Source organism: Bos mutus, chromosome 13 (genome assembly GCF_027580195.1).
Source record: "Bos mutus isolate GX-2022 chromosome 13, NWIPB_WYAK_1.1, whole genome shotgun sequence".
NCBI lineage: Eukaryota > Metazoa > Chordata > Mammalia > Artiodactyla > Bovidae > Bos > Bos mutus.
The window spans coordinates 5,565,057-5,578,893 of NC_091629.1; the positions used below are offsets into that span (position 1 = coordinate 5,565,057).

Here is a 13,837-nt window from a genome sequence, read left to right on the forward strand (position 1 = left end):
TGCAGGAGACATGGGTTCGATCCCTGGATTGGGAAGATCGCCTGGGGAAGGGAATGGCTACCGAGTCTGGTATTCTCACCTGGAGAATTCCATGGACAGAGGAGCCTGGCGGGCTACAGTCCGTGGGGTCGCAGAGTTGGACGCAACTGAAGGCAATGGCACCCCACTCCAGAACTTTTGCCTGGAAAATCCCATGGACAGAGAAGCCTGGTAGGCTGCAGTCCATGGGGTCGCTAGAGTCAGACATGACTGAGTGATTTCACTTTCACTTTTCACTTTCATGCATTGGAGAAGGAAATGGCAACCCACTCCAGTGTTCTTACCTGGAGAATCCCAGGGACGGGGAGGCCTGGTGGGCTGCCGTCTCAGGGGTCACACAGAGTTGGACACGACTGAAGTGACTTAGCAGCAGCAGCAGCAGCAGAGTGACTCACACTTTCACCTTCATGCCTGAATTCTCATCTAAGCTCTACCCTCTCTTATCAAGCCAGCTACCCCCAAACCTGTCTGCATTGTATTATTTTAAACATAGACACATGCATTTTCACTATTGGTGTGTCATCATGAACTTCAGCATTCCTCAAAAGTCACTAAAAGAAGCAAACAATGAGTGGGTTTTTTGAAGTATAGTTGCTTTACGGTATTATATTAGCTTCCGAAGTGTTGTAACATAGTGATTCAGTAGTTTTATAGATTGTACTCTAAAGTTACTACAGAATAATGGCTCTGTTTTGCTGTGAGATTCAATATATCCCTGTTGCTTATTTATTTTACACAGAGCAGTTCGTACCTCTTAATTCCATGCCCTTGTCTTGGCCCTCCTCCCCCTGACTGGAAACCACTGGTTTGTTCTCTATATCCGTGAGTCTGCTTCTGTTTTGTTACACACATTCGTTTTGGTTTTAGATTCCAATGACTGTCATTCAGAAAGCATTTTAGGGTTCACAAGTCACTTCCCCACCTGGATGTGTGATTTTCACAACAGTCCTGTAAGTCAGCAGTGTGGTGACAGTTATGGCTTTTCCACGTTAGGGAACCGAAGCCCAGGGAGGTTCCTTTGTGAGCCCACATTCCCACAGCCAGTAAATGTCTGTGGAACGAGGCCAGAGCTGCGGCTTTCTGTCTCCTCAGGCCGTGTCCTCACTACCGTCAGTTGTCTGTGGCTTGCATCATCTGCAAGAGTGCAGACTGGAGCAACCCTCCATTGTAAGCCATCTGGTGTCCTGTCTTATAAGATGCCTGAAATTGAGTGGAAAAAGTCAGCTTTGGAGTCAGATTTTCCACTGAGTAGCTCTGTGAGTTTGAGAAAGTTACCCTTTGACCCTAGGTTTCTGTTATTATTACTATCTGTACTAAAATTAGATAGCATGCGTAAAGCCTGTAGCAGAATGTCTGACACATAGTAGGTCTTGAAGATAATGTTAGTGTCTGTGCCGTCAGAGGAAATGCTATGCATTCTTTAAGTACATCAGGAAAGTTGGATTTCTCACGTATGCTTTTTGGCCTTGAAAAAGTGGATAAAACGTGGAGTAAGGTTTTATGCTCATTTTTATTGATTATTTCAAAAGCAGTCAAGTCTTCCTCTTCATTGCTCACTGCTGCTTCCTCAATACATATTTTTCTCTGATTTTTTTTTTAATAAACTTAGGTCTCTGGGCAGACAGGACACTTTTAAAAAAAAATGTTATTGGCGTATAGCTGATTTAGTGTTGTGTATCTGCTGTACAGTAAAGTGAATCAGCTACACAAGTACACGTATCCCCTCTTCTCTGGATTTCCTTCCCATTTCAGTCCAAGCATTGGGTAGCGTTCCCTCAACTATATAGTGGGTTCTCATTGGTTATCTGTTTTATCCATAGCAGTGTGTGTGTATCAATCCCAACCTCCTAATCTATCCCCCTTGATGTCCATGCTTTTGTTCTCTATATCTGTGTCTCTGTTTCTGCTTTGCAAATAGGTTCATCTGTACAATTTTTCTAGATTCCACTTTTTTAAACAGAATCTTTTCAGGGGCTGAGAATAACCCATCCGATTTTGTGAAACCCTTTGAAAGGTAGAGTGGATGAAGCTGTTAATAACATCCCACGCCAGTAAAACTTGGTTTGTCTCCATAAAGGGGATAGAGGAGGATTGGAGAATTAATTCTGTTTCCACCCCCAGTACATCTCTCTCAGCATGTCATGACTCTTCTTTATCGAGTGTCAATCCAAATGCTAAAATAACTCTGCTTCTTCTGCTTCCTTCCAGGTCTTCCTAGCAGAGTTCAAGAAAACCAATCAGTTTTTCGCAATAAAAGCCTTAAAGAAAGATGTGGTTTTGATGGACGATGACGTGGAGTGCACGATGGTAGAGAAGAGGGTCCTCTCCTTGGCCTGGGAGCATCCATTCTTAACACATATGTTCTGCACGTTCCAGACCAAGGTAAGGCTTCTGCCCAGATGGTCCTTCATCTCTACATCCTCAACCAGTAAGTCGGGGTGCTCCTGCAGAACAGGAGACATGGGGCGCTTACTCCATGTATTTCTTCTTTGAGTCCACCTTCCATCCATCTAAGCAAGCCTTTAACAGTTGTTTAGAGGGGAAGAAACTTGTTTGAAAAGAAACAAGTTTTCTTGTTTGGAAAAATGCAGGAAACTTGAATTTTCTAATGCATTTGACTGGGGAAAGGGCCTTCTGGTTTTGCTTGCTTTCTTTTTAAAATTCAGTTTAACTTCTATAACAAGGATTCTAAGCAGTGTGTGATTTGCTTAACAAAGCAGTGCTTTGTGAAAGGGAAAAGGTGTGACATCTGTTCATCTACCATACATGTATTTCAGGAGACAAAATTTGGAAAAATGGATCAAAATGTGTGTGTACTGTTATTTCCCTTTAAAAGGCCAGTAGAAGATCATCCTTTAGAGCATACTTTACCAGGAACTGAGCAGTCAGATAAAACTGTAAATTTTGTCAAAAATGCCTCTTATTTTGGGAGAATGTTCCTCCTGATCTGCTTTATCTTTAAAATTAAAAAAAAAAAAAGCACTTTTTTTCTAACTTAAAAGTTATTCAGGATGATTTTAGAAAATTTGCTTATTTGCTTAAAGAAAATCATATATATCCCATTACTTGGGTATAGTCGCCATTACTATGTCAAAGTTTATCCTTCTAGATTTCCCCCCCATTCGGTTTATAAAAATAAAAATAACCAGTTAGTGTAAATACCTCCTGCTCTGTAACTTGCACTTTAACACTCTGTACATTTCCTGACATCTGTAGATATCCTTCTGCAATGTGGTTTATCTCATTAGGCTAATTCTAAACTTTGTTCTGATTTAAATAACACTGAAATGAACATTCCTGTAGATCAGTCATCTGTATAAACATTATGGTTTTCTATTTTTCTACTGTACTTCACCCTGTCCTCATGGGTAAGGCCTAGAATTGTGTTGTATGTAGCCAAGAATAATAAGCAGACCCATGGGGAGCTGTGTGGTTAAGATCCAAAGAAAATGAAGAAGTTTTTCTCTTGTTCTATTTCAAGCCTTGATGATAATGTACTACCTTAGTATAAGTAGCATCTTCTGCCTCCAGCCACAGAAGTGTTAGTGGGGAAACTGGGAATCAGCCAGTAAATGTGGACGGTCACTTAGGGATTTCGTCACCACTTCTCCAGCTGCCAATAGACTCTCAAGTGTTTAATTAGGGAATAGATGAGTAAATGTACTTAGCTAAAATAAGGAAAGATATAAGCATCTGAATGCAGAGTTCCAAAGAATAGCAAGGAGAGATAAAAAAGCCTTCCTCAGCGATCAATGCAAAGAAATAGAGGAAAACAACAGAATGGGAAGGACTAGAGATCTTGTCAAGAAAATTAGAGATACCAAGGGAACATTTCATGCAAAATGGGCTCGATAAAGGACAGAAATGGTATGCACCTAACAGGAGCAGAAGATATTAAGAAGAGGTGGCAAGAATACACAGAAGAACTGTACAAAAAAGAGCTTCACGACCCAGATAATCACGATGATGTGATTACTGACCTAGAGCCAGACATCTCAGAATGTGAAGTCAAGTGGGCCTTAGAAAGCATCACTGCGAACAAAGCTAGTGGAGGTGATGGCATTCCAGTTGAGCTATTTCAAATTCTAAAAGATGATGCTGCGAAGGTGCTGCACTCAATATGCCAGCAAATTTGGAAAACTCACCAGTGGCCACAGGACTGGAAAGGGTCAGTTTTCATTCCAATCCCAAAGAAAGGAAATGTGAAAGAATGCTCAAACTACTGCACAATTGTACTCATCTCACACGCTAGTAAAGTAATGCTCAAAATTCTCCAAGCCAGGCTTTAGCAAAACGTGAACCGTGAACTTCCAGATGTTCAAGCTGGTTTTAGAAAAGGTAAAGGAACCAGAGATCAAATTGCCAACATCCACTGGATCATGGAAAAAGCAAGAGAGTTCCAGAAAAACATCTATTTCTGCTTTATTGACTATGCCAAAGCCTTTGACTGTGTGGATCACAATCAACTGTGGAAAATTCTGAAAGAGATGGGAATACCAGACCACCTGACCTGCCTCTTGAGAAACTTGTATGCAGGTCAGGAAGCTACAGTTAGAACTGGACATGGAACAACAGACTGGTTCCAAATAGGAAAAGGAGTATGTCAAGGCTGTATATTGTCACCCTGCCTATTTAACTTCTATGCAGAGTACATCATGAGAAACGCTGGGCTGGAAGAAGCACAAGCTGGAATCAAGATTGCCGGGAGAAATATTAATAACCTCAGATATGCAGATGACACCACCCTTGTGGCAGAAAGTGAAGAGGAACTAAAAAGCCTCTTGCTGAAAGTGAAAGAGGAGAGTGAAAAAGTTGGCTTATAGCTCAGCATTCAGAAAACAAAGATCATGGCATCTGGTCCCATCACTTCATGGCAAATAGATGGGGAAACAGTGGAAACAGTGTCAGACTTTATATTTTTGGGGCTCCAAAATCACTGCAGATAGTGATTGCAGCCATGAAATTAAAAGGCGCTTACTCCTTGGAAGGAAAGTTATGACCAACCTAGATAGCATATTTAAAAGCAGAGACTTTACTTTGCCAACAAAGATCCGTCTAGTCAAGACTATGGTTTTTCCAGTGGTCATGTATGGATGTGAGAGTTGGACTGTGAAGAAGGCTGAGCGCCGAATTGATGCTTTTGAACTGTGGTGTTGGAGAAGACTCTTGAGAGTCCCTTGGACTGCAAGGAGATCCAACCAGTCCATTCTGAAGGAGATCAGCCCTGGGATTTCTTTGGGAGGACTGGTGCTAAAGCTGAAACTCCAGTACTTTGGCCACATCATGCAAAGAGTTGACTCATTGGAAAAGACTCTGATGCTGGGAGGGGTTGGGGGCAGGAGGAGAAGGGGACGACAGAGGATGAGATGGCTGGATGGCATCACTGACTCAATGGACGTGAGTCTGGGTGAACTCCGGGAGTTGGTGATGGACAGGGAGGCCTGGCGTTCTGCGATTCATGGGGTCGCAAGAGTCGGACGTGACCGAGCGACTGAACAATATCTATTTTTATTCTACTATTGCCTATTTCAGTTCAGTTCAGAGTCTTCACAATGCTTCAAGTACAGTATGCGATCACTGAGTGCTTTCTCATGGTCCGGGTTTCCACTGTGAAGGATATAGAAATAATATTGTCTCTGACCTAGAGAATTTCATACTCTGTGGAGCTGAAATAGCTCTGTTGAGAGAGTGTTAGACTGAAGATCTAAAGGTCCCTGGTTCAGTCCTGGGTTTCGGCAGGCAAGCACTTCTTTTGTGGCTTCCCTGGTGGCTTAGATGATAAAACGTTGCCTGCAGTGCGGGAGACCCAGGTTCGATCCCTGGGTTGGGAATATCCTCTGGAGAAGGAAATGGCAACCCACTCTAGTACCCTTGCTTGGAAAATTCCATGGACAGAGGAGCCTGGTAGGCTATAGTCCATGGGGTTGCAAAGAGTCGGACACGACTGAGCAACTTCACTTTCACTTTCAAAGAGGCAACAATGATACTTCTAATGGTGTAAGTAATTTTAATATAAATTTATTTTAATTGGAGGTTAATTACTTTACAATATTGTATTCGTTTTGCCATATATCAACATGAATCCGCCACAGGTATACACGTGTTCCCCATCCTGAACCCCCTTCCCACTTCCCTCCCCTTACCATCCCTCTGGGTCATCCCAGTGCACCAGCCCCAAGCATCCAGTATCATGCATTGAACCTGGACTGGTGATTCGCTTCATGTATGATATTATACATGTTTCAATGCCATTTTCCCAAATCATCCCACCCTCTCCCACAGAGTCCAAAAGACTGTTCTATACATCTGTGTCTCTTTTGCTGTCTCTGCTGACTTTTAAGTACCAGAGCTGAGAAAAACTAGAAATTAGAATTTGAATAGGCAGTAAAGGTCTTGGACAACAGAAGTGTCGAGGCTATAAGGCGGCATGAAGGAAGAAAGGGATTGTGATCAGCTGTTTAAGTAGGCTTATGTTTTTACAGCAGAAAGGAGTTTCGGATTCCTGGTAATGAGGGTTACAGAGATTTCCTGCTAGAGGGTTCCTCCTGGAGATGAGATATATCTGTTGGTCTTGGATGGTGCAGATATTTCACTGAAAGACAAAATCTGGAACTCTGCCCAACTCTCTTGGTCAGTGTTCTAGATTTGCTGTGCGCCCTGGGGGTTACTTAGTCTCACTTTTCCTCTTGGAATATTGTGAGGCTTTTATCAGAATGCTAAATGCACCTCAGACCAGGCTTCTAGGAAATCAAATTTCTCTTGGCACCTTTTCCTGCTGTCGTTTTTTATTGGAATATAATTGGTTTACAATATTGTTAGTTTCAGCTGTACAATGAAGTGAATCAGCCATGTGTATCCATATATCCCCCACCCACCCCTCCAGGCCATCACAGAGCACAGAGCTGCACTCCCTGTGCTGTACAGCTGCTTCCCACTAGCTGTTTTTATGTATTTGTTTGATTGTTGTTTTCATATCTTATAGAGAAGGCTACCATTAAGTCCATTTTGTAAAAAATAGGCATATTTCTGTCTCTGATTGTCAATTCTCAGGGATTATTTACATTTTTCCTTGATATAGGAAATGCTCTTAAAATTCCAAGACTATGGAATGCCTTACCAAAACCAGAGCAGTAAATGCACGAGAAAAAAACGTTATAGAATTTACACGTAAAATGTAAAAATGACTGTCTCACTACGTTTCAAAAAGTTCTTTTAGAGATGGTGGGGAGGGGGAGGCAAAGCTTACATTATTACACTTTCTGAAGGACCCTCAGTTGTTTTGAGACACCTTGATTTTTAAATTTAATTTTTGATAGTGTACAGATGCTGTGCAGTATTATAAGTTATAGGTGTACAATTCAGTGATTCACAATTTTCAAAGATTATACTCTATTTATAGTTATTATAAAATATTTAGATTGCCCATGTTGTGCAATATATCCTTGTAGCCCATTTTGTGCCTAATAGTCCTGATTTATTTAAACCTTGTATGTCAAACAAAATAACCAGATGCCACAGGTGAGTGTAAAAAGCAGCAATTTACATGAATAATGATTTCCTCTGGCTAAGTTTAGAATGTAGTCAGTTGGGAAAAGGGCCTTACTTCTGGATTTTGTCTGCTTGCTTATTGTTTAGAATTTGGTTTTAACTTCTATAACAATGAGGATTTGAAACAGTCAAAGACTGCTTGTCTACTTGAATTTTTTTGTGATTCCATACAAATTTTAGGATTATTTGTTCTTGTTCTGTGAAAAATGTCATGGGTATTATGATAGATAATGCATTAAATCTTTAGATGGTTTTCAGTAGTAAGGACATTGTCACAATACCAATTCTTTCAATCCACGAACACAGGGTATTTTCCACATTTTCTTTGTATCATGTTGAATCTACTACATCAATGTCTTTTAGTTTTCAGAATACAGGTCTTCCACCTCTTAAATTAATCCCTAGGTATTTGATTCTTTTTTGATGCAACTGTAAACAAGATCGTTTTGCTTTTTCTTTACAACAGTTCAGTATTAGTATACAAAATGCATTGTAATTTCTGCATATCAATTTTGTATCCTGCAACTTTATTGATTAGCTCTAATAGTTTTCTCCCTGTATCTTTAGGATTTTCTATGTGTAGTATCTTATGATCTGCAAATAGTGACAGTTTTACTTTCTCCTTTCCAATTTGGAAAGAGTTCCAGCAGTTCCCCCACATGTTTGGCAGATGCCTTAAGGTTAGTAAATGGTCTAAATGTCCTTTAAATCACTGTTTCTTTCCATGTGTCCCAAGGTGGGCAAGTCTGTGCACAGGGCTTTCAGGGGTATCCTTCCTACTGCAGACCACAGTGTCAGAGGTGGATCCTAGTTTTTTTAATTAGAAAATAATTGCTTTACAATGTTTTGTTGGTTCTGCTGTGCAACAATGTGAATAGCCATAAGTAGACATACATCCCCTCCACCCAGCCCTCTAGGTTCCTGGTAATGCTGGGTCTCGGTCCCTCTATCATTTCTTGAGCAGAAGAAAGGTTAGCCCTCAGTCAGCCCTCAGTTCTTCAGGAGGAATTGCTTTCTGTGTAGATCAGTGTGTTCATGGGAGGACTCTTTTAACTGTGCTGGCAAATTAAAATCTATCAGAAACTAACTAATCATAAAACTTTGAAAATACACTTCATAAATCTCTTTGGAAAGTCACCGCTAATTCAACAAATGTGGTTTTTTGTGGACCTACTGTTTGTTAATTTCTATATTTCCCCAACAGAGGCAAGACTCAAACTATAGGTTCTCAGTAGCTAGCTTGGAAGAATAGTAGTCTGCTTTCTTGATTTTAAGATGCTATTAGTATTAGATGCCCTATTTTCTTGATACACAAAATTATTTTAAAAACTAGGAGCCACGTCTCTGAAATTGTCTAAATGTGAATTGACATGTATGTCAATTAGAAATTGTATCGGCTGCTAGTAATAGAGACTGGAAACAATGATTTAAATGAGACAGAAGTGTTTGTCAATCTCTTCATATGAAAGGAGTTAGTTCCATGATGTCCAAGACCCAGGAACCATCTACTGCTCTGGGTTCTCATCCTGAAGAGTACTCCTCAGTCCAGTAGGGACTGGAGAAGCCCATCTGTCACAGCCACATTCTAGGGAGGAAAGAACAACCCTGTGCCTGCTTAGTCTTCTTTATCAAGTCACTTTTGGAAAAGACTTACAAAAAGCTGCTGTTTACCTCTCTCTCTGACTCTTCTATAGCTCTAAGGAGAGCTGGAAAGTTGAATCTTTAAGGTGAGCACACCATCATCCAGAATAATATTTTTTCCTAAGAAAGAGAGGCAACCAGACATTTCTGCTCTAACATATTTTTAGTTTGAAATATATGATTCAAACTAGCTTTATTGAAGTCAATTTAGCATCAGATAATTTCCTAGGAACCTTAAATAAGATAATATACTTAATTCTGTAATCCCAGTGAAGTAGATATTATTCCATTTTACCTATGAGAAAACTGAAGCTAGGAAAGATGAACTTTATCTTAAGGCCACTGAGATGGAAACAGCATACAATCTTACCAGGGCATCTTTGTCCAGATATGGGATTCCTATATATTCATACCATGTAAGTGTCTTAGTGGAGAAGGCAATGGCACCTCACTCCAGTACTCTTGCCTGGAAAATCCCCATGGACGGAGGAGCCTGGTGGGCTGCAGTCCATGGGGTCGCTAAGAGTCGGACACGACTGAGCGACTTGACTTTCACTTTTCACTTTCATGCATTGAGAAGGAAATGGCAACCCACTCCAGTGTTCTTGCCTGGAGAATCCCAGGGACAGGGGAGCCTGGTGGGCTGCTGTCACAGAGTCGGACACAACTGAAGCGACTTAGCAGCAGCAAGTGTCTTAGTGATATGTCATCTCTGTAGTATCTAAATGTTCACCTACAGGGGGAAAAAAACACACAGAAAAATAGTTTTCTTCTGTTTCATTATACTAGAGTAAAAGTTCAATAACTCGAGTACCCAAAGTTTCTCTGATCTAACTTGATAACCCTAGGTGTTGAGGGGGGGGGTGTGGGGGAAGGGTTTGGAAAGTGTAACACAAAATTCAACTGAGTAAATTTAGAGATCTAATTATGTTTTTGCAATAATTCATGAATCGAATAGCATCCTATTTAGGAAGCAGAAAGGAGCACTGAGGACCTGTATGAAATGGAAGACTTTTATGGGCAGAAAGTGGGGACAAGGAAAGAACAGTGTTTCAGGCAAGGTCACTTCCTCACAAGTGCTGATCAGGAAGTTCCAGACTGGGGAAGGTTAGAATTGCAGGTAGGTTAGATGTTAAGTCTCCATTTAGAGATGTGGGCTTAGCACGAGTAATTCCATTTGGGGACTATTTTATCAACAATCACACCCCTCCCCTTTTGACCAGACCGTCAGCTTAACTGGAAGATGTGATCAAAATTTAAGGTATTAGCTAGCAGTACTCCCAGCTGCCGTCCTGAAGTTCCCGTGGTTTTTTGATGGTCGTTTGTGTGCTATTCACAGGCCACAGGGTTCAGGGTCACCATTTTTAAGTCAGGCATCGTCTTCCTTTTTGGAAATTCCACATTGAGGGAGATGGTTCACCTGAGGGTCAGTGCCTACAAACATGAATTTAAAGCCTTTGAAAGAACACAGCATTCCAGGGAGACTCTTGTGACTATGGAAAGTAGGATAATTCCCAGTAGTTGGAGTGCTGCCAAACTAATGAAGAAAAAACAAAAAAGATCCCATTGAAAGAGTCACCTTTTCAAGCCAAGTGGGTTGTTCAGCGTTTTTCTGTAACTGAGTTTCAGCTTCCACAGACATGTTAATCTGGGTGCCACAGGTTGTCTTGACTTGTGAAGTAGAATCCTGCCAAAGGAAGGGGGAGGTCTCCTCATTTATGTAGAGCCTGAATAGAAAGTTCCCCAAGTTTGGGGTGGCTAGATAGAGGGAAGGAAACAGACCAGGGCTTTTTAACATCATGGGCAGATCAGAGTTTCTGATGAGAAATCCAGCGATCTGAAAGGATTCCACCCCCACACCCAAGCAATAGCTTGGGGGATGGTGTTCTCTTTCCAAGTCAAGGCCAGAGTCAAGGAAAGGCGCTGAAGAAGAGAGGGTTGCATGTTTGGCTACCCAGTAATGCACCTCAACATTGGCTACTTCTCTTCCCAGTCGATTCGATTCTGAGGTCTTGAGCGGGTGGACAGGACCCAGTATCAGGTGAGATGTACACCCAACGTTCAAGTCCCTGCAGTTTGGCTCCCGTCTGGTTAGTGAGGAAGATCTGGGATAGTCCCTTGCCAGGAGACGCAAGGGAGTCTTTGTTCTTTGGGATTCCAAATCAGAAGGGTGGAAGGAAATTGGAAACAGTAGTTTGGAGAGTCATAACCAGTCAATTGAGGGAACTGGAAGTATTCAAGATCTACTCCAAGTTACAGAGATGTTACAAAGTCTCCAAAGTAGTTCCCAGGATTAGGCTCTGATATCTACAGAAATAGAGTTTTCTTCTCTGTAATCACTGTTCTCTTAACCAAAGAGCATTAACAGTAAACCCAATTTGTTTGCATTAAACTTGGCCTGATTAATTACCTAAGTGCAGCAAGAATAGTGCTGGGCCACTTATACTCTTTTAAAAACTGTTTCCTATAAAGGAACCTCAGGCTGAACTCTTAAGCCTCTGAAGCCAGGTAGCCAAAATCTCACAATCCAATTTTACCTGCAATACCTGTAACTTTGGGTGAGTTCCTCTCTTATTGAGGTCTGAAAAAATATCCTGGAGTTCTATGGACCTACCAGGAAATTACCTTTTTTACTCTCCTGTTTAGTTCACAGGAATCTTGGTACCAGTCCAATTTTTCCAAAGGATTTTATTGACCCCCCCCACCCCCCTGCAAAGTGAATCTTAGTTATTTTCAGCTGTCTGGTCATATCTGAGTCTATACACATCTCTCTCGTATATACTACTACAGTCAATGCCTTGGTAATAATACCAATGTAATCAATTGTGCCCTGTTACAACGACAGATTCTCACTAAACTTATGTAAAATAGCTATTTTGCTTTAAAAAGAACACTTGAGAGTTTCTGGGTTCTGGAAGAATCAGAGAAAACGTTTCATCTTTGTTTACAAGGGTATACTTTACCTCATTGTTGTAGGTCATGTTACTGCAAGAGCAATCTCAAATCTGGAAAAACAAAATATTAAGGTGCCAGCAATGTTTCAAATAAATTCTAACCATCCTCCTCCGTTCATTCAGTCTCGTGTTATTAATTCTTGTTCTACTTGAATCCAGTTTTTCATTAGTTCTGGAAACGTTTACCCAGTTGTGTGAACCAAAGTTATCACTAACCTGTATTTGCAGTCCTTTCCATGAATTTCTTTAAAGATGAAGCACTTTTGAAGAAATACTTTATTTTTTTTTATGAGTTTAACTTTTTTTTTTTTATTGCTTTCTTCTCTAATTTTATTTTATTTTTAAACTTTACATAATTGTATTAGTTTTGCCACATATCAAAATGAATCCGCCACAAGTATACATGTGTTCCCCATCCCGAACCCTCCTCCCTCCTCCCTCCCCATACCATCCCTCTGGGCCGTCCCAGTGCACCAGCCCCAAGCATCTAGCATCATGCATCGAACCTGGACTGGCAACTCGTTTCCTACATGATATTTTACATGTTTCATTGCCATTCTCCCAAATCTTCCCACCCTCTCCCTCTCCCACAGAGTCCATAAGACTGTTCTATACATCAGTGTCTCTTTTGCTGTCTCGTACACCGGGTTATTGTTACCATCTTTCTAAGTTCCATATATATGCGTTAGTATACTGTATTTATGTTTTTCCTTCTGGCTTACTTCACTCTGTATAATAGGCTCCAGTTTCATCCACCTCATTAGAACTGATTCAAATGTATTCTTTTTAATGGCTGAGTAATACTCCATTGTGTATATGTACCACAGCTTTCTTATCCATTCATCTGCTGATGGACATCTAGGTTGCTTCCATGTCTTGGCTATTATAAACAGTGCTACGATGAACATTGGGGTACACGTGTCTCTTTCCCTTCTGGTTTCCTCAGTGTGTATGCCCAGCAGTGGGGCTGCTGGATCATAAGGCAGTTCTATTTCCAGTTTTTAAGGAATCTCCACACTGTTCTCCATAGTGGCTGTACTAGTTTGCATTCCCACCAACAGTGTAAGAGGGTTCCCTTTTCTCCACACCCTCTCCAGCATTTATTATTTGTAGACTTTTGGATCGCAGCCATTCTGACTGGTGTGAAATGGTACCTCATAGTGGTTTTGATTTGCATTTCTCTGATAATGAGTGATGTTGAGCATCTTTTCATGTGTTTGTTAGCCATCTGTATGTCTTTTTTGGAGAAATGTCTATTTAGTTCTTTGGCCCATTTTTTGATTGGGTCGTTTATTTTTCTGGAGTTGAGCTGTAGGAATTGCTTGTATATTTTTGAGATTAGTTGTTTGTCGGTTGCTTCATTTGCTATTATTTTCTCCCATTCTGAAGGCTGTCTTTTCACCTTGCTAATAGTTTCCTTTGATGTGCAGAAGCTTTTAAGGTTAATTAGGTCCCATTTGTTTATTTTTGCTTTTATTTCCAATATTCTGGGAGGTGGGTCATAGAGGATCCTGCTGTGATGTATGTCGGAGAGTGTTTTGCCTATGTTCTCCTCTAGGAGTTTTATAGTTTCTGGTCTTACGTTTAGATCTTTAATCCATTTTGAGTTTATTTTTGTGTATGGTGTTAGAAAGTGGTCCAGTTTCATTCTTTTA

The 13,837-nt window shown here is 40.8% G+C and overlaps 1 protein-coding gene across 2 annotated transcripts in view; it reads left to right on the plus strand.

The window, feature by feature from the left end:
* Positions 1 to 13,837, plus strand: part of PRKCQ (protein kinase C theta) — a 155,281-nt gene that overhangs the window by 90,518 nt on the left and 50,926 nt on the right. For both annotated transcript variants that reach the window (XM_070380911.1, XM_070380912.1), the window contains exon 12: positions 2,248 to 2,421. In XM_070380911.1, the coding sequence (XP_070237012.1) occupies positions 2,248 to 2,421 (174 nt within the window). The remainder of the gene's footprint in view (positions 1 to 2,247; positions 2,422 to 13,837) is intronic.